This window comes from Octopus sinensis, linkage group LG3, assembly GCF_006345805.1.
Source record: "Octopus sinensis linkage group LG3, ASM634580v1, whole genome shotgun sequence".
Lineage (NCBI taxonomy): Eukaryota > Metazoa > Mollusca > Cephalopoda > Octopoda > Octopodidae > Octopus > Octopus sinensis.
In genome coordinates this window covers 153,959,094-153,981,168 of record NC_042999.1, presented here as the reverse complement: position 1 = coordinate 153,981,168, position 22,075 = coordinate 153,959,094, and the positions used below count along the sequence as shown (strand labels likewise).

Genomic DNA, 22,075 nt, shown 5'->3' with positions numbered 1-22,075 from the left:
TTTGCTGAAGCATTTTACGGATAGAATTTCATTTCCAATGATAAGTTCTCCTTATTACTCATTACAGAGCAATGCCGTTCCTTCATAATGCCAAAGCAGCAGAAAATAAGGCAAACAGTGATTCCGTGCAGTGGTAGGAAGTTATCCAAATGTAGCTGAATGATAAGACTGTTATTTTCCTACAACGAGGGCAAATAAATGTCTGATATGTTACTTATTTTTTTGTTCCATGCACCGTAAAGTATATTTCACTGTTAGTATTCCATTTCTTTGTAGATATCTTCTATCTTTAACTTGTTTCAGTCATTGGACTGTAGCCATCCTGGGGTTGTGCCCTGAAGGATTTTAGTCTAACAAATTGACCCTGTTACTTGGGTTATTTTGTAAGTCTAGTACTTATTTTGTTGCTTTCTTTTAGTGAACCGCTCAGCTAAACAAACCTACACTAGATATCAAGTGGTGGGATAGTGATGACACTGATATACACATACATGATAAACTTCTTTCAATTTCTGTCTACCAAATCCACTCACAAGATTTTGGTGTGCCTGGGGCTATACTAGAAGACTCTTACTAAAGAGTTTCCTCAAACTTCTTTCTATCCTTTAACCCTTTTGGTACAAACATGCCTGAGACCATCATTATCATCATAATCATTTGATTAATGGTCACTTTTCCATTCTTGTATGGGGTGGTTTTCTATGGCTGGGTGCCCTTCTTATCACCAACTCCCAATTTGTTTCCACAAGAGGTTGCAATCTCCCAATCTGTTGAACAACATATGTGTAGCCAGGACCCCTGAGAATGACCTAGGCATGTTTTTTGAAACCTTTAGTAAGACAGACTCAGTTTCAATTAGGGTCCATGTTTGGCTCAGTTGAAAAATGTCGAACGGTCTCAGCTAGAAACAAAATCATTAACCATCTTGTACCATATTCCTGTTGAAATACTGTCTTGTTTCAATTAATTTTCAAAAATAATGTAGAATTTACAGCAACTATCATTCTCTCTTCTCTCTGCTCTGTTGAAGTCGACTCTCGGTTACTCAATGGATCAGTGTTCTCCAGCCAGTTCTATCCTGTGTTGCTTCTTTCAGATTGGCTACAGCCATTCCTGTGTCACTCTTGATGGTGTCAAGCCAGCGGGTTCTTGGTCGACCTCTTCCTCTCTTGCCACTGACCATTCCAAGCATGATGTCCTTATCCAGGGATTTTCTCCGCATAATATGACCAAAATATGCCAATCTATGCTTGGTGATTCTAGCTTCCAGCAAGTTTCGGCTTGATCTAGTTAAGAACTTCTCCATTGGTGAGCCTCGCTGTCCATGGAATCCATAAAAGTCTTCTCCAACACCAAAGCTAATATCATCATGAAGCTAATATTTAGAACAAATTAACATGAAATTTTTGATTTAGATTACTGTAACACATTAACTGCCATGGTCTGTTACTAGACCTTAATAGTGATAATATGTATTTCTGGTCACACAGCATATGCTTTAATTACAAGGAAGTGTAATTTTTTTTTTTGTACTTTTACAATATTTCATAATTAAACTTTAGATTCCAGCTGACTCAAGACTGCCTCTGGTTTTATGACACAAACTTCATTAATGTAAAATATCATATTTGGCACTCATGTTATTTAAATATCCTTGAAACCATATGAAAGATAAAGAATAGAATAATTTCCCAAATTGCAAAAATATGCTACCAATGGTGCATATATGGCAGTTCTGTAAAGTTTGTGACTAACCACTGGTGTTGAAATGAAATTGGTATCATAAAACTTTGAGTGGTATCAGTTGGGCTGGTATCAAAAACGACTAATGAAGAATTCAGAAAGCAATTTCCTGCTGATTCTTGAGAGCAAGGTGGCGTGTGGTTATTGAAGAAATGGAGTGAGATGTACTCTTACGGCTGTTTCTCACCAGAATAGTAATGATGAAGTTATGCTGCAGGGTTAACTGTGTGAACTGGAATAATGTAAAATGAGGTTGCAAAACATGGTGATAAGATAGCTGAACAGAAGACTGACATTCAGTCAGTCATCTGTTTTATGAAACACTAGCAGTATCGCCTGGCGTTGCTCAGGTTTGTTTCGACCCTTTAGAATTGGAATTTTTGAAAAGTAAAAATTTTGCATTATGTAGCTTGTTATTCTCTTTAAGTGAACATTTTTCTGGTTGAAATACACCGAGAAATGGTGACACAGTAGTCAAAAAATCGTTAAAAATGGGGATTTTCGTAGAAAAAAAAGCACCTTTTTGATGTAAATAATTTTGGGTGTTAACATGGTCTGATTTGAATTGTTTCTTCTATGGAAGGAAGAGCAAGCCTTCTTCTATCATACTCTCAATTTTGGTCAACTTGCGCCGCAAGGTCTCGGAGGAGATAGTGTTAGTTGAAGGCTACCAAACCTGCCATACACAGACAACTTCAGCTTTATATATATAGAGATTAACAACTTGACACTGCCCCTGGTTCTATGACACAAACTTCATGCTTTGAAGTTTTGTGAATGAGAATCCTGTGTTTCAATCATGTGTTACCTTTTGATTCCTATCTAACTTGGATGGATCCTCACAACACCAATATTGGTAATTGTTCTGGGGTTACATTTCACATGTTCTAAAAAAAAAATCTGTTACACATTTTTGATTTTATATTTTATTATATATCTGGGAAGCCAGAAGGCTGCACCAGGCTCCGGTCTTATCTGGCAAAGTTTCTACAGCTGGATGCCCTTCCTAACGCCAACCACTACACTCTCGGATTGGTTGGCGTTAGGAAGGGCATCCAGCTGTAGAAACTTTGCCAGATGTCCGGTTGAACCGTCCAACCCATGCTAGCATGGAGAACGGACGTTAAACGATGATGATGATGATATTTCTAGGTTTTTTATAAGAAAATTGTTAAATTGTTCTGTGTATTGTAGGGGCATAACCAATTTATTGCAGTTAAATTTTTAAAATCTTATATGGACACTGGTTGAGAACCATTGTTCTAGATGAATCACGACAAAATGATTTTACTATGGCACTGTATTTCTATTTCTTTACTACCCACAAGGGGCTAAACACAGAGAGGACAAGCAAGGACAGACAAACAGATTAAGTCGATTATATCGAACCAGTGCGTAACTGGTACTTATTTAATCGACCCCGAAAAGATGAACGGCAAAGTCGACCTTGGCAGAATTTGAACTCAGAACGTAACGGCAGACGAAATACCTATTTCTTTATTACCCACAAGGGGCTAAACACAGAGAGGACAAACAAGGACAGTCAAACAGATTAAGTCGATTATATCGACCCCAGTGCGTAACTGGTACTTAATTTATCGACCCCGAAAGGATGAAAGGCAAAGTCGACCTCGGCAGAATTTGAACTCAGAACGTAACGGCAGACGAAATACCGCTAGGCATTTCACCCGGTGTGCTAACGTTTCTGCCAGCTCGCCGCCTTATGTCACTGTCTTTCAGCTGAAAAACCGTAACAAAAGGGTTAATATCAACTCATTTGAGACTTCGTACTGAAGCTGAGTAATCTACCCCAACCCTTTTTTTTTTTTTTTTCTCAGTACTTCTCCCTCTAACTGGTGTTGTACAAATGCCCCACCTACATCACCGTTACAATGTTGTGTACAAAGTTGTTTTAATCAAACAGCAGCTAATTTTATGCAGTGGCTTCTTATCCATATTTTCTTATATTGTCCTTACCAGCATGTGCCTATTTTTAAATATTCATGTTAACTAGTGTCTGTTACGCTATGCTTTAATGGGAATTATTAAAGACATTCTAAGAAAAATCATTTCCTTGTAAAAGAATTAATCCCTGTGAAGTCACAATGCTCCCAAGCGGACGTTATTATCCAGTTCAGGACCCACGTTACTTTTAAATTGTACCTACTGACATATCTATAATACAATACGAATGATAGAGATCCTAGTTGGTCAACAACGATATTATAGCCGCACAAGTAAGATAGATACATATATACATAGATTGATAGATAGACAGACAGACAATTTTACTAAATTGTTGCAAAGTTTCTCTTAAGGAAAATTGATTGAAGCAACACGGCCGTCTATCCTCAAAAGGGGTTTATCGAGATCATTATTTTCTCCCCTTCGTTGTTAATTGTTTGTCCAAATTTTCTGGGGGGGGGACAGATTTCCTAATGGGAAGTAACTCATTAAGGGCCCAAATTTTAGATACTTCTTGAGATGCTTAATGCTATAATGCTTGTTTGTTGTCCCCTGGGATGACGGTTTACATGTGTACGCGCAACCATGCATATATTTTGTTGTTTTTTTTTCTCCTTTCGTTTTCCAAATCGTTATTGACGCATATGTTTATAAATAGTGTCTCTGTTCGTCAAGAAAGATACTCGTCATGGCTGAACTTCAGAGACATTCTCAAGTATATTTACGTAAAAAATATATAAGTATATTTTTACATGTGTATATGTATATATAAAAATATGGGAACACCATGTACGCATATGCATCAAGCTTGCCTTGTTGCTGTCAATAAGTACAGCATAGCTGAAATTGTTAATGCGTTAAACATGTACATGTATGCGGTATTAGATAGATAGATAGATAGATAAATACATACACACACATACATACATACATCTTCTCAAGTTTAGCAAACTTTCCTTACAGATTAGATGTTTTGTTTTTTGCCTTTAATCATAAACAGTGTGTGTGCGTATTCGTTATACATTATATAGGCACACAGTCTGAACTTTAATCAAGCAAACTTGTAACGCAAAGTATTCCATTTCTAAACACACTCGGTTTAGTACCCTGCTTAAGAAGACTGCCTTTGGTTTCAGGGAGATTTAGCTATCATTTCTAGCAGCCCCTGCAACCATGTAGACATTCCATCATTGTAAACACGGTACTGCTTTTTATATACGTACTGCATAGTATATAAGTATTACCGTCATTTATTGTTACACTATATATATATACACACACACACACAGGCGCAGGTGTCTTCTACTATAGCCTCGGACCGACCAAAGCCTTGTGAGTGGATTTGGTAGACGGAAACTGAAAGAAGCCCGTCGTATATATATATGTGTGTGTGTATATGTTTGTGTGTCTGTGTTAGTCCCCCCCCCCACCAGCATCGCTTGACAACCGATGCTGGTGTGTTTACGTCCCCGTAACTTAGCGGTTCGGTAAAAGGAGACCGATAGAATAAGTACTAGGCTTCCAAAGAATAAGTCCTGGGGTCGATTTGCTCGACTAAAGGCGGTGCTCCAGCATGGCCGCAGTCAAATGACTGAAACAAGTAAAAGATATATATATATATATATATATATATATATATATATATATATATATAGACACACCCAATAATGTGAGAGCGAGTGTATAACAGCGTTTTACATACAGATATATCCACAACAGTGGATATAATAATACAATAAGCTCATTAGCTCTTGAGCATACATCATTTTACCTGTTTGTACGATGTTACTGTTGATATATACCTGCTGAGGGAATATATAACATTATTTACCTGTTTATTACATAGCCGCTGTAAGGTGTTCTAACCTACCACTTGCCTCTTGTTTACACACAAAACGTTCTCATATTCATACACAAACACTTCTTTTTTCCTCTCCTCGTACACACACAAACACTTACCTACACATTCATGCAGACACTCTCTTGTTCTCACACGCATACACACTTTCTATCACACACCTTTCCATCTCTCTCTGTCTTTCCGTCTCTTTCTCTCTCTCTCTCTCTCTCTCTCTGTCTCTGTCTCTCTCTCTCTCTCTGCCTTTCTGTCTCTCTCTCTCTCTCTCTCTGCCTTTCTGTCTCTTTCTTTCTTTCTTTCTTCCCCTCCTCTCTCTCACACACACACATGCACACTGTGTCAGAACTTACATAGATTTCAAATGCCATCTTTTAACCTTTACACACATACACGCTTTATCTCTCTCTCTCTCCCCCCCCCCGCCTCTCTTTCTCTCCATAAACAAGTTCCAAACAAGATTATTGGAAATCGATATCATGAGGCTTATGGACGACGGAATCGATAAAGCGTCGGCAGCGGCAGCAGCAGTTGAAATTGGCTGACGTTTATTTAATTACAGTTCTTCGCGTCGTGAGTTCAAATCCGGCCGCCGTCGATTGCCTCCGCTTTCCGTTTTCCCTACAGTTGATTAAATACCAGCACCAACCAGTAACATTCTGGAGAGGGGGGGGGGACTGTCGATATAATCGATCTCTCACACACGATGACTTAGCAAGTGTTTGTGTTCGAAATCAATGTTAATCGATTTCTGGGGGGAGCTGGCTCTATAACCCGGTTTCGATTCTCCGTTTCGTCTTCACTCCGTTGATGTTGTCATTACATAGAAAGCAAGGTAAAAAAAAAAAAAAGTGGCAAAGATTATTTTTAGAAAGCGGTGGGGGGAGGGGGGTTCTCAACGTGACCGCTCCACCTGCTAGACATAACAGCCGAATCTTTCTCGCATCGTAGTACCCTACTTTCTTGAATACAGAAGACACATTTCATGATATACCCCTAGGTAGACTGTCTAAGACTATGGTAGAAAAAAGAAAAAAAAACAGCAAAAAGAAGAGCTTATGAAGATATCTTTGTCTGCTAAAAATAACGGTCTATTCTTCCGCAAATCATACCATGTTCTTTAGAAATATGTATGTGTGTTTACATATACATAATCGTAGATTAACCGTTACGATGAAAAGGTTGAAAGTGACTTCGAAGTTTTGGCTTGCCTGCCTCCTTCACCAAACTGTCTGATTAAGGTGGTGAGCAAAGCCGAAACTTCGAAATCACTGTCAACCTTTTTTTCCTTGTGAAAAATAGATATGTAGTCCGCGAAAAAGTATTAAGTTATCTTTGTTTGTATGTATATATATATATATATATATAATTATTAATAATTATTTTATAGAAAAAATATAAAAAAATGTTTGTTTGATAAATTACTTACCAATTTCTCTTTATAATTCCCTCATTCTCTGTCATTAAACATCCAAGAATTTCTTCAGTTCTTCTTGATAGACTAGCAGACGTATAAATATATACATATGTAAGTTCCGTTAATTCAATTAAAATAACAAAATGACAGTTTCAGTCCTCGTATATCCGTTATACTTCTTTGCCTTTCATCCTTTCGGGGTCGATAAATTAAGTACCAGTTACGCACTGGGATCGATGTAATCGACTTAATCCGTTTGTCTATCCTTGTTTGTCCCCTCTGTGTTTAGCCCCTTGTGGGTAGTAAAGAAATATATACTTGTTTAGCCCCTGGTCAGCTCTGATCCTGCAGACCTGATCAAACATTCTAGCCGTAACCATCTCATCCGTTTCCCCTTCCCCCTCTCTCTTTCTCCCTTTCTTTTCTTTCTTTCTTTTTTTTATTTAGACACAGCATCTCTTGGAATATATTATCCAATACACAGTTCTTTTCTTTTTTTCTTTTAGAGGAATATATATCGCTTCAAGATATATTCGGCTGCTATTTTATATAAATATATTATATATATATATATATATTAAATGAACCACATAAGGGCAGATTCTTGTATTAGCTCAAGTGACCCCATAGATTCCATCCACCCGACTGTCACCCGTAACCAGACGCGAATACATTTTTATTTGTTTACTATTATTTCTTTTTTTCTTTCTTACTTTGACTCTAAGACCGCAATGAAGCAAAAATTTACCATAATGTAAACACGCGACATGTGCTAACCACATCCTTAAACTTTCCTGGGCAGCGGCGCTGATTTTACGGGGAAAAAAAATCGGCAACCTATTTATAGTTTAAACACTTATTTATCATATTAATAAATCGATCGATAAACCTGTTTATATATCCTCCTTTCGGCTGTGTTAAGGGTATGATAGAGTACCCTGACATTCCTTATCTCTAATTATAATAAGACTATAATCATAATCCTACCACCTCTATCAGTATTCCTGGTCATTTTAAGACACTGACCGCCTCCGTCGCTTTTTTTATTATTATTATTATTATTATGAAGACGCATCTACCGTGTTCGTTTCGTAAAATTCTTATTTTTCTTTTTCATTTTAAATAAATAAAATAAATAAATAATCCAAATAAAAGCCGGTTATTGTTTATTCCTTTGTAGGGTTAAACTACAGAAGCCCCATTTTCTTTTTATATTTTATGTATGTATAATTTATATATAGATGTCTGGTGCGTGTATGCGCGTATGTGTTCGTGTGCCTGTTCTTTCATACATCAGCTGAGTGCGCTAGCTTGATATATATATATATATATATATATATATATATATATATAGATGTGTGTGTGATGTGTTTATTTATGTATAGTAATATATCAAGTGAAAGACTAGCCTAGCTGTTCCTACTGAAGAAACATTGGTCTACAATTTGCTGCTGTTTGGTCGCCACAGCCGCTGTTTGCTGCTGCTACTACCAATTAGAGCTGCGACCACCTCGACACGTCTACTGCGACTACACTGCAATGCTGCTGTGATAGCGAATCTTCCGGGAGCCACCGACCACACACATGCTTCCTTCAGGTGTCTGTAAGGCCTTGGTGGGACCAAGTGCTACCACCGAACGGTTTAATCCAGTATAGTATTGTTATACCTCCGTCCATCTCCAATTTTACTGTCACGGTTAGGAAAGAGGCGAAGTATGTTGTTGCTGCGACATCGAAGCATGTATTATCATTATTATTATTGCACTTCTTCCTAGCTATTTCGCTTTTCTACCCTAGCTGCTATGTTCTGTCTGTGTTAACGGTTTTATCTTCTTTTAAACGCCGCCTTCTTCGATTTCTATTCATTGTTACCTTCTGTCTACCACAGCCAATTTCTATGTATAGCCCCCTTCCCTGGAGAAGGTTTCGCTTCTATTTACACAGCCAATGTACCATTCTCTTCTCTCTCGCTCCCCCTCTCCCGATAAACCACCATTGCGGTGAAATATTTTACTCGCTCTGATTCTTTCTTTATATACATTTTTTTTAGTGATTTCTTCGCTGCTGCTCCTGCTGTTGCTATCGATTCAGTTACAATGGTATCTGCATTATCCCACTTTACGTTGGAAAATTCATAATTCCTATCTATTGCCTTCTTCCTATTGCGTTAAGTCCATGTCTGAAGACCTCCCCACCCGCCGTTTTCTTCCTAAGCCATACATTTCGCCGTTTTTTGTTTTGGTTTTGCTGCTGTTATTCTCCCCCTCTCTCGATTTGTCCTCTCAGCTGACGTGAAGCTCCTTTCCTACCAGACTTTCGAAAATACATCCTCACCAGAGTGTGAACAAATTAAAATCAGTTTTACATTTTTACTTTGTTTACATGGTTTTTTTGATTTTTTATCTCCTACTTTCGAAATTATTTCTACGGTTGTTTTCGTTTTCCCCCTCTCTCACTCTTTCTCTCTCTGTCTCTCCTCTTTACACCTCATCCGTCTCTCCTTCTCTTTCCTCCGACTCACACAAGCAGTGAGTTTTTGTATTCAAGGAGGGGGAGTGGTCAAAAGCTGCCAAACTTTATTTCCTTCCTTCCTTGACTCCTCTACTTCAGGTAGCTGACCAACCAGAACTTGTACATAAGGGGATACCTGCTGGGCTGATATAATAAACTACACACACACACACAGATACACATACTCACACAGACATACCCACACACACAAATTCACGCACGCACACATTCACTCACTTTCACACACCAACCACTTGTCATCAACTTTCATCTGAAAGTGTGATGTGTTTCACTTGTGTACCGCACACCTCATCTACCACACATAGTTTAAGGTACTGCTACTACCTGGCAGTTGTCACTTGGCCCTGCCAAAAGGCCTTACTCACTTCTTAGGAACTTTTCCAACCAAAGTTTTCTAAACTTCCTACAATTTTCTCATTCAATCCCCTCTTCAAAACCTTGGTTTTTTATTCAGTACTTTTGTTGACACTGCTAAAAAATTAATTCTTTCGTGTAATTACAGTTATTAATTAGCTGTGTCATACATAAAAGTCACTTTGGTTTTCACAAAATTTTAGAAACAACTTTTTCTCTTGTAAATCTTTCAGTATAATATTTTACTTTCAATATTATTTTGGAAATTGTTAAATTCCAAAACAGGTAGTAAAAGAGTACCAAAAAAACACCTCCCAGCCCAGCCCTGTCCAAATAACTAGCAGCTGATCTAAGACTAGCTTTTATACTTCTTGAACAGTCAAACAGTTACTTTTTCAACACTCCGTGTAAGTGGTAAATAGCAATTTTAACATTTAGCTTTCAAATGTCCTTGGGCTCTCTCTCTCTTTCTCACATACTCTCTCTCTCTCTCATTCTCTCTCTATCTCTCGTTCTTGCTTTCCACTCATTTACTCACTTGACTCACTATCACTCACTCTAACTCTAGCCGTTCTGTTGGAACATTGACTGGTAGGGTCTGTTGTACCTGGCAGTCACGTTAGGTCAAGTTAGAAGGTGAGGTGAGGTCAGGTCGGAAGTATTTCAGCTTCTTTCCGAGAACAAGCCCACTAAAGATATAAAGTGAAAAGAAGGAATTTTAAAAAAGAAAAAAAAATTCAGGATGTCTTTCGTGAAAAGACTGATGTCTAAAAACCACTCAAATGACGACGATAAGTTCGATGTAACGGAAAAGATGCGGAGTATTGAAGAAGCCGAGGAAGGTTTCAAGACCAAAGCTGGTCGTAAAAGACACAGTATCCAGTTGGATCGTCGGATCAGTTTACAAGTTGCCAGTTTAGTTGGAGATGGCAGAAGATCTAGCAATGCAAGTACTGGAACCATGGATTCCCTCTGTGAGTAAAACATTAAAACAAACAAAATCTATTTGACTCTTTTCTTTGTTGTTGTTCTTTGGTCCTAGATCCACCCTCCTCCAGCTGACCTATGATCCAAAGTGTTTCACTTGTAATGATCCCATCTTTTTCTTCTAGGTCCATTATCAACTATCTATCTTATCCCTCCTTTTTGTTTTGTTAACAGAGTATGATATATGGTTTGAGTGAGATTTGGCTGTTATTTCTAGTAGGGTGATTGCTCATGTACAGTTTCCATCTTGTGTTTACAAACATGGACACACATGTTTGCATATTAAATATCTGATTGAAGTTGTAACTGACTCCATAGCCTAGAAGGAGGACCTGGAAACACTAAGAGCACTTGCTGCCCCTCTTTCTTCCCAGATCAATGAATGAAAATCATGCATATATCTGTGTTTGTACATGTGTGTGTGTGTAAAGGCTTGGTGATGCAAACGAAAAATAGAACTCAAAGCATGGGTGTATGTATGTATATATATATATATCTGTGTATATATGTATGTATATACACATATATATATATATATGTGTGTGTGTGTATATATATATATATATGTATGTGTATGTATATATATATGTTTAATGTTTAGCAGAATCAACTTTGGTAAGTGCTAATGCACGAAATTCTCAGTCCTTGAGTCACTCTGTTGCTTCTGCTAAATATTAGTAAATATATATATATATGTGTGTGTGTGTGCAGATGTATTTATATATATAGACACAAACCTACATATGTACACACAGTTTCCTGTTTGTTACCTGCGTGTGTATATATGGTGTACCAGGGGGAAATGAATGGAGCTTTATGAAAAAAAAATTTTCCCAAAACATCCTGTTCCTTGATAAATCATATTACTTTGGAAAAATTCCTCACATATCTCTATTAGTCTTACTGGCTTGGTTCACTTAATACCAATCCACCTGTGACCACCTGCTCAGATCCTTGACCAAAATCTTGTTATACATCTATGGTAACTTAGGATTTCACTTGGTATATACTAACATGTTATGCAACCACATGCATTTTACAAAGCTTTTCCAAATTTTTTGTTTATATTATTATTGAATTAAAACACTTTAATCAGCAAGTCTACTCATTAGGGAATGCTGTCACTAAAAGGATTAACGGTTTGCATGGGATATGATTTATTAGCTAAGGTTAAATGTCAGACCCCAGTTATTGTATATGTCTCATTCCAATTCATATCACTACTTAATACCATACACACACACACACACACTACAAACATTTTTATACTTACATTCATGTGTGTGTGTGTCATTTCTGTTGTGGACCACATTTTCATTTTCAAATATATGATGTTTTTTTTTTTATTATCAATATTATTATTTTTATTATTATAAGGCGGTGAACTGACAGAAACGTTAGCATGCCGGGCGAAATGCTTAGCAGTATTTCGTCTGCCTTTACATTCTGAGTTCAAATTCCGCCGAGGTCGACTTTGCCTTTTATCATTTTGGGGTCGATAAATTAAGTACCAGTTGCATTCTGGTGTCGATCTAATCGACTGGCCCCCTTTCCAAAAATTTTGGGCCTTGTGCCTAGTGTAAGAAATCATCATCAATGTTATATCTTTATTATTATTATTATATTATTATTATTATTATTATTATTATCATTATTATCATTATTATTCTAAGTAGAAATTCTGCTGGGGTCTATGTATTTGACTAAACCTCCCCCGCCCTGCAAATTTCAGGCCTTGTACCTATAATAGAAAGGATTTTTTTTGTTTTTTTTTTCAACGTGTCCCTCACCATCCCCATTACCACCATTCATTTGTTATTGTTTTCGTCCATAATTTTGTTTCAAATTCCCTGTTGCTGCTATTTCCACTTCCTTCTCTGCTACATCAATCTCTAACAGGCTCGCTAAAGCCACACACAAAACACACTGGTATATTTTGCTTTATTTACACCCAACGAAACACATCCAAAACAAAGTTGACCTTGGCAAGATTTGAAATCAGAATGCAGATAAGCAGGGCTAGACACAATACAAGGCAACGTGTTGCGTTGTCCTTTTTGCCTGACAATCTACCTAACGTTCTAGTCCACCTGTGTTATATGACAAACGGTTAGAAATACCTCACAAAATCTTCCACACTTCATATCTGTGTGTAAATAAAGTAAAATAAAGAAACCTGTTATTATTATGTACCGAGACAGGCAAAGCATAATAAAAGTGTTGTGTTTATATCAGAGGTGGAAGGTGAGACAGAAATGAGATTGCGTGACACACAGAGGTCATTCGCAACATGGGTGAATACCATGTTGTGGAAAGCAGCAACGTACTTCTTTATGATCCTGATTAAGACACGCTTGAAGACCGTATCTTCTTTATTTCACCTAATTTAATATAAATATCCATGCTTATCTGCAATCTATAAAAGAAAAAGAAAAAAATTGAGTCTGTATATTTGTTGCTGTTGTTATGAGGTCAGTGTTGTCTTTTGTCTGGTGGTGGTGGTGGTGGGGTTAATACGATAAGGTATCAGTCAAGTACTGGGGTTAGGAATTGCAGGTATTGACTAGCCACCCTTCTGTCATTAAGGTTACTGGCTTTATGCCAGAATTTGAAACAGTTATTATTATTATTATTATTATTATTATTATTATTATTGTTTTTATTATTGTTATTATTTATAATTTTTGAAGGTAATAAGCTAGAGGGTTTGTTAACATGTTGGACGAAATATTTTTGAAGCATTTCTTTGAATTCCTTTCATTATAAGGTTCAAATGCCGCCAAGGTCAATTTTGCCTTCCATCCTTTCAGGGGTGGGGGGATTGAGGTGGGTGATAAAAAATAAAGTACCCCTCAAGTACTGTAGTTGATGGTAGCAGTTAAGCTCCCCCCAAAAAAAAATTGTTGTCCTTGTGCCGAAATTTGAATGATTTAAGACATCAGACAGAAATGCTTAACGTTTCTTCGGGCTCTTTACATTCAGAGTTCAAATCCAGCCAAGGCCAGCTTTGCTGTTTGTCCTTTCAGTGTTGATAAAATAAGGACCAGTCACATGCTAGGGTCAGTGCTGTTCTCTAATCACACACCATTTAATTGCTGGTCTTGCATCTAAACCAGAAAGCATCATTATTATTATTATTATTATTATTATTATTAAATTCCACTGAAGTCGACTTTGCCTTTCATCCTTTTGGGGGGTGGGGATCAATAAATTAAGTACCAGTCAAGTGCTGGGGTCTATGTGATCGACTTTCCTCCTCCTCCCCCAAAAATTTCAGACCTTGTGCTTTTAGTAGAAAAGATTATTATTTACTAGTTTAGTCAACTTATGAGGCTCATTCATAGCATTCAGTGATTCCTCTCTTATGAAGGTATTCATATCTTTCTGCGTTATTTTCCATGCATTTCTTCATACTCTCTGTAAAAGCCACATTGACTGGTTGTGTAATACAGTCTCATAATGCTACCTGCACTGGTGTCCTTGTGGCAAAAAAAAAAAAAACTGTTATCGATTTGGTTCTTTCAGTAATGTGTCCCATAATATTACATCTTGGTTTATCTGCCAATATTTTTCAATATTTCACTAAATATATACGGTATTTACAGCTCCATGTTCTCTGTATAGTATTTCTTCTCCTGTGATGTTTACATTTGCTATCACACACAGTTGTCTACTTTCATTTTTGATCTTGCTTAACAAGGATGTGAATGCTACAGTGGAGGATATATATATTACATTATAAAGGGAAAGACTAGCAGCGGCTTTTGAAGTTTTAGCTTGCCTGTCATCATTAGAGTGATGGTGAAGCGACTTCGAAGTCGAACTTTTCCTTGTAAAAATTAATAAACATGTACTCCTGTAAAAAGAATTTGCGTGATCCTTGAGTTTAACATTAAATTGTTTTTATATATAACTTGACATTAAAACAAACCTCAATCTCTGTGTATATATGTATATAGTGCATGTGTATGTGTATTTATATATATAGTGCATGTGTGTGTGTATAGTACATGTGTGTATGTGTATTTATATATATAAATAGTGTGTGTGTGTGTGTAGATTTATAGTACATGTGTGTGTGTATATGTATATAGTGTGTGTGTGTGTATATATATATATATATATGCACACATAAGTATACAGTGCATGTATGTATATATACATAGATATAGTACATGTGTGTATGTTTATTGTACAATGTGTGTGTGAGGTATGTATTTACATATATATATATGTATATAGTGCATATATGTATTATACACACACAACACATACACTCGCATGTATATAATTTTGCATGTAGGTATTTTTGTGACAGTGAAAGAGATAGAGAGAAAGTGTGTGTGTGTGTGTGTGTGTGTGTGTGTGTATTCATGGTGGGGGGTTCCACCAGCCGTTATTGTTGTAGTTATTACATTTCTGTGTTGTGCAGATACATTGTGCCAGTCGTAATTATTTCCCCTTACTACAAGTGTAGGTGAAAGTAGATACCAGTTCAATGTTAGTTTGAAGGTCAGATTTGTACTTTTTATAGGTGACTGGTAGCACAGAGCTGTTTCACTGTCGTTCTTCCGTTCCCTTCGTCTCTACTTCCCCCTCCACCACCACCACCATCTCCACCACCACACCACCATCTCCACCACCACCACCATCTCCACCACCACCGCCATCTCCACCACCACCACCATCTCCACCACCACCACTGAGGCGGCATAATGAGAATTTCTCTTATTCCTGTAAACTCGCTCAACCTCCAACATTCACATTTTTTTCTTCTTTCCGTTGTTGCTGTTAAATTGTTCCTTATCAGGTATGTGTGTAAACACGTGCACTCCTTCATATGCACAGGTATGTGAGTGTGTGTGTGTGTGTGCATACAAACACTGTGTGTATTTATGAGTACATGCATACTGCAATCTAGCAATCTAATGACTGAAGCAAGCAAAAGATAAAAGATATATATATATATAAATATATATGTATGTATTACTGTGAAAATTATAAGGGTAGAAAATTTAGAAAATTGTTCATACCGGTGGCTAGCATGCATAATAAAAGTCAGTAGACAACATATTTTCATATATAAGAGTGTCTATAATAGTAAATAATTTTTGTTTTCATTCTCTTTGGAATTACATTTCACAGTTTGGGTTTGGCTGCCCTTTCTAGCATGTAAGGCGTCCTGTCAAGGGTCACCTCTCTGTGTATAAATACACATTCACACATTATTTATATATATATATATATATATATAAATTCTTTTCTGCTCTAGGCACAAGGCCCGAAATTTTGGGGTAGGGGCCTAGTCAATAAGATTGATGCCAGAATGCAACTGGTACTTAATTTATTGACCCAGACAGGATGAAAGGCAAAGTTGACCTCAGCGCAATTTGAACTCACACATGCAACACACTAGCCTAATGTGATGCATATGGCTATGTTTATGTCAGCATTTTCTTTTTTTTTTTTTTTTTTTTTTTTTTCACTCATTTGAATGTGGTCATTCTGGAGCACTGTCTTTAGTCAAACAAATTGACCCCAGGGTTGATACTTTGTAAGCCTAGTACTTATTCTATCGGTTTCTTTTGCCTTACCACCGAGTTATGGGGAGGTAAACACACCAACATTGGTTGTCAAGTGATGGTGGGTGGGGCAGACCACATATACAATGGGCTTCTTTCAGTTTCCATCTACCAGATCCACTCACAAGGCTCTGGTCAGCCCAAGGCTACAGTAGAATACACTTGCCCAAGGTGTCATGCAGTAGGACTGAACCCAGAACCATGTGGTTGGGAAGCAAGCTTCTTACCACACAGCTACACCCAGGCCTCTACCCACACAATATATATATATTATTATTTTTTAATCAATAAACTGCAGGCATGCTGGGCCACTACCTTCAGGAACTTTTAGTCAAGCAAATCAATCCCAGTACATTTTGTTTTGTTAACTTAAGAATGGTCCATATTCTATTGAGTTCTTTTATGAAACTGCTAAATTATGGAAGTGGAATGTAAAAACACAAACACTGGTTGTTGTCAAGTGGTGATGGACAAATAGCAGACACATAAACACATATACAAGCATGACAAGCTTCTTCCAGTTTCTACCAAATTCTGTCACAAGGCTTTAGTCAGTTTGAGGCTATAGTAGAAGACACTTGCCCAAGGTGTCACGCAGTGGGACTGAACCGGGAACCGTGTGGTTGAGAAGCAAATTTCTTACACCACACAGCCACACCTGCACCTGTCTTTTGAAAACAAAGAATTAATTTCTTTCAGTTATTTTATCCACCGACACTGATTATGATTGGGGTGTGGACATGGGGCAGAATCATTAGAGCTCCTGATAAAATGTCTGGTGGTATTTAGTTATCACTTTTCACATTCTAATTTTAAATTGTTAAACCTTGTCTTTTGTTCAACCTTCTGGTGTTGATAAAACAATTAACAGTTGAGCACTTGTCGGTATAATTAACTGTTTCCTCCCGCAAGCTGTCCAACCTATGCCAGCATGGAAAACAGGCATTAAATGATTATTATTATTATTATCATCACTATTAAGACAACGGGCTGGCAGAATTGTTAGCACGCCAGGTGAAATGCTTAGCGGTATTTCGTCTGTCTTTATATTGAGTTCAAATTCTGCTGAGGTTGACTTTGCCTTTCATCCCATCGGGGTTGATAAATTAGGTACCAGTTACATACTGGGATCGATCTAATTGACTGGCCCACTTTCCAAAAATTTCGGGCCTTGTGCCTAGAGTAGAAAAGAATATTATTGTCATTATTATGGCGGTGAGTTGGCAGAGTTGTTAGCACGCTGGGCGAGAAATGCTTAGTGGTATTTCACCTGTCGCTACATTCTGAGTTCAAATTCCGCTGAGGTTGACTTTACCTATCATTATTAAAGTTGTGAGCTGGTAGAATGCTTAGTGACATTTCGTGTGCCTTTATGCTCAGAGTTCAAATTCTGCTGCATTTGACTTTGCCCTTCATCCTTTTGGGGTCGATTAAATAAGTACCAGTTGAACACAGAGGTCGATGTAATCAAGTACCCCCCGCCCCAGCCAAATTGTTTTTGTTGTTAAGGCAGAAAGCAGGCTGAACCATTAGCACAACCGCCAAAATGCTTAGCTATATTTCGTCTGTCTTTACATACTGAGTTCAAATTCTGCAGAGGTCATCTTTGCCTTTCATCGTTTGGGGTCAATAAATTAAGTACCAGTTGTGTACTGGGGTTGATCTAATCAACTGGCCCCTTCCCCCAAAATTTCGCACCTTGGGCAGTGTAAAGAAGATTATTATTAATATTATCATCAATATCAAAGAGGATTTATTTTCGTATATGAATGTAGTGGGTACCTTGCCAAAATTGTAACAGCCTCTGCTACATACATGGGAGCTTAACTTACAGTTTTGTGTTTTCGATCAACTTGTGTGTGTGTGTGTGTTTTCTCATTAAGATTACAATCATTGACACTTAATCATTTCCTGTTCGGCCAATTACCATTTGGATTTGGAAGACGTACTCCTACACACCTCCATATACATATGCACACAGATGCTGTTTATAAATAGAAACATTGCACATTAAACACCCCCCCACACACACAGAGCTGGAGATAGATAAATATAGACACAACATCATGTGTGTGTGTATATATGCATATGTATGTGTGTGTGTATATATATTTATATATGTATATATATATATAATGCATGTATACAGGGGCAGGTATATATATCGTCATCATCATTTAACATTTGCCTTCCTTGCTGATATAACATATGTACATACATGCATGCACACACCAGATTCTGTGTATGTGTATATATACATATATATACATATATATATAAATATATATATATATATATGTGTGTGTATATATATATATATATATATATATTATATATATATATGTATAAGCATGCATGATGCATGTACATCATCGTTTAATGTCGGTTTTCCATACATGCATGTTTATATACACACTGGTACATTTTATGTTCTTCCCATTTGTTTCATCGAAGATGAAAGTCTTTCCCAATATATTTCTTTGATATCAACTGTAGTTTAGTTCATAATTCTTTGTTTGTGATGACTGAGTGTTGTTGTCAATGCTGGTTATTCTCATACTCATTCTCACTCATTGAGGTGACCTATCATCAGAGGCTTTCCACCTTTGGCCAACACCCCAGCATTTTTACACAACAAAGATTGCCTAATATATGTATGAAAACTTTCTTTTTTATTTTTTCTTAAGAGTTCAGGACGTGTGGTTTCAGGGTGAAATAGCTGCTATTTCTTGCAATTTGGGTGGCAACTGAGTTTGGGGTGGGTGCTTGCAACATCTTGGCTGATCCTGTTGATATTCATTTCAGTGATTTAAATGCCTAACCCAAACCACTTCCCACTTCTTACCCCACTGATGCCCTTGAGAAAATTATGAATGTCATCAAGTCACACTTTTGTCAGTGGCACACCTTCCTTTTTCTACCCCCTTCCCTCCCCCATAGATACCCCTTCCCTGTGAATTGGACACTTTCTTCTTACTGTAATAATATTTCTTGCTTTGTTGTCTACTCAGTCATCAGTAGCACCTTTTTTTATTATTATTATTATTGTTATTATTGTAAGTAGAATTGTTAACATGTCTGACAAAATGCCTAACATGTCTTCCAACTCGTTGCGTTCTGAGTTCAAATTCTGCTGAGGTTGATTTTTGTTTTCTGTCCTTTTGGGGTCAATGAATTAAGTACCAGCTGAACACTGGAATCAATGTAGTCTTGTAAGTCCACTCCCCCAAAATTTCAGGTTTTGTGCTTATAGCCGAAAGGGTTGCTACTATTGTTCTTTGAACTCTGGTTTTGTGGGAACTCCTGGGGTTTTGAATGTGTAGCAGGCTTGCTAGCTGCAGCCTATGGTACCTTGCTATCTGTTCTCTTCAACTATTTAATACTTTTCCAAGGAGACAAACCTTTTGGAACAGTTCTACTGGACACTCTATTCCCATTTCCTTTATATTCTTCTTGATGCTTTATTATCATTATTTTATTATTATTATTAGGGCAGTGAGCTGGCAGAATCGTTAGCGTTCTGGTCGAAATGCTTAGTGGTATTTCTTCTGCTACATTCTGAGTTCAAATTCTGCTGAGGTTGACTTTGCCTTTCATCCATTTTTGGTGGGGGTGGGGTGTGATAAATCAAGTACCAGTTGAACACTGGGGTCGATGTAATAAACTCATCCCCCTCCCCCAAAATGGCTGTCCTTGTGGAAAAATTTGAAGCCATTATTATTATTATTATTGGCTATTTTCACTGGTTGTGATCATGCTGGAGCACTGCCTTGCTAAGAGGTAATTCTTATAAATGTGCTCTGGAGGGATTCAGTGTAAAATCTCTTCCCACTCTCTCTCTACTATTCTGTGGTTCAGTTTTTGTAATGTTCTTACTTGGCTGTCCCTCTGGCAAAAAGAAATTACATTAGTTAGTGTTAGTATTTCTCTTAATTTTGTAGTTTTACAGTGGTGGTCATGGGTGGGGGTTGTGGTGATGATAGCAATTTGGTTGTGGTGGTGGTTGTAGTGGTTTATGATAATATGGTGGCAGTGGTGGTAATAGGGTTAATGTGAATGTGATAGTAGTTAGTACTGGTTAGTGGAGATGGGGGAGGGATGGGATTGATGGTGGTGTTGGCTGTAGTTGCGGTGAAAGCAATTGTGATGGTTGCAGTTGGTGGTGGGATGTTGGGAGTTGTAGTAGTAGTAGTAGTAGTATGATGGTAGTTGCAGCTGTTGTTATCGTGTAGGACAGAGGTTTATTTCTCATGCACATGTCCCTGACTCTCTAGGGAAAAAAAAACAAACTACAAAAATAAAAAAGAAAAACCAAAAAAACAACGATATCTTCTCAGAGGAATGACCTCCGACATCCAAAGGTCATTTACATCCCAAAAATGTTATTGATAAGCTGCAGTTGTTACTGTTTTGTTGTTGTTGTATCTACCTCTCTGATTCCATTCTAATTTCCTCTCCTATTTAACTACACATGCCCACACAAAATCTCACATGCATTGTCTCCTCCACCACCACCATTTCCTGCTCTGAGCCAAACTAGCCGTCCTCCTTGTGTTTTTTATTTGTTTAATTTGCTTTCCAATATCCTGGCAACCTTGGTTCCTGTCCAATATTACCCAGTCAGTCCATAGTTCAAATCATATTAACTCTCGCCTTTTATGACGTGCCAAATTGCATGTAGTAGTACTACTACTACTAGTAGTAGTAGTACTAGTAGTAGTAGTAGTCTTGGTGGTGGGTGTGCATTGTTGCCCCTCTGCAGTTGACAGAATCAGTACAGTACAGTTACTGACTGATATGCATTTCATTATAGACACACCTATATACCCCAGTCATGTCTCTTGTTTCAGTCATTACACCATAGCCATGCTGGGTATATAGTCTTTTGCACTGGGGTGGGCATCTGGCCATAAGAATATTGCACCAAAAATCCCCTGACCCATTCCATCATTGACAAAAAGAGATGAAAAAAGGAAAATAAAATAAAAGATTACGATGATGAAGACACACACACAGAATGTGGATTCATTCATGTGTATGCATGCATGCACTTTCTGCCAAAAATATTGTTTCCTTGATTGATATTATCTTGCTCTTCTTTCTTGCAGGTTTAGGGTGTTGCATTCTGATTGCAAAATTCATCATCATCAGCATTTAACATCCGTTGTCCATGCTAGCATGGTTGGGTGATTTGTCCAGGGCTAGCAAGCTGGAAAGCTGCACCAGACTCCAGTCTGACTTGGTATGGTTTTCTACAGCTGGATGCCTTTCTTAGTGCCAACCACTCGGTTTTACATGCTATTTGCATGATGCCGGGATGCTTTTACATGTCACTGGCATGGGTGCCAATTTGCATGACACCGGTATCTGCTACAACTGTGATTTTGCTTGGCTTGATGTCTTCTTCTTGAGTACAACATAATGCCAAAAGTTTCAGTCATTGCTTCTATGAGGCCCAACTCTTGAAGGGAACTCAGCCACTTTGCAACTGTGAGGCCCAACACTCATGGTCTCAATTTCTGGACTGGGTGGTAAATTGTGTTCTTGAGCAAAACACTTCATTTCATTTTGCTCCAGTTCATTCAGATGTAAATGAAAAATATTGACAGACTGGCATCTCGTTTGGAGGAAATTTCATGA

The 22,075-nt window shown here is 37.6% G+C and overlaps 1 protein-coding gene and 1 long non-coding RNA gene across 12 annotated transcripts in view; one reads left to right on the top strand and one right to left on the bottom strand.

The window, feature by feature from the left end:
* The window catches only part of LOC115209079, a 308,087-nt gene extending 299,786 nt beyond the window's left edge, over nucleotides 1-8,301 (bottom strand). For all 3 annotated transcript variants that reach the window (XR_004998392.1, XR_004998393.1, XR_004998394.1), the window contains exon 1: nucleotides 6,993-8,301. This is a non-coding gene — a long non-coding RNA (uncharacterized LOC115209079). The remainder of the gene's footprint in view (nucleotides 1-6,992) is intronic.
* Nucleotides 1-22,075, top strand: part of LOC115209078 (adenosylhomocysteinase-like 1) — a 469,217-nt gene that overhangs the window by 284,684 nt on the left and 162,458 nt on the right. Inside the window, exon 1 of one of the 9 annotated variants that reach the window (XM_029777178.2) lies at nucleotides 9,396-10,840. The exons of the other annotated variants lie outside the window; for them this stretch is intronic. Coding sequence (XP_029633038.1) covers nucleotides 10,609-10,840 — 232 coding nt within the window. The 5' untranslated portion in view covers nucleotides 9,396-10,608. Of the gene's footprint in view, nucleotides 1-9,395; nucleotides 10,841-22,075 lie in introns of those variants that run through there. 9 annotated transcript variants of the gene reach the window in all.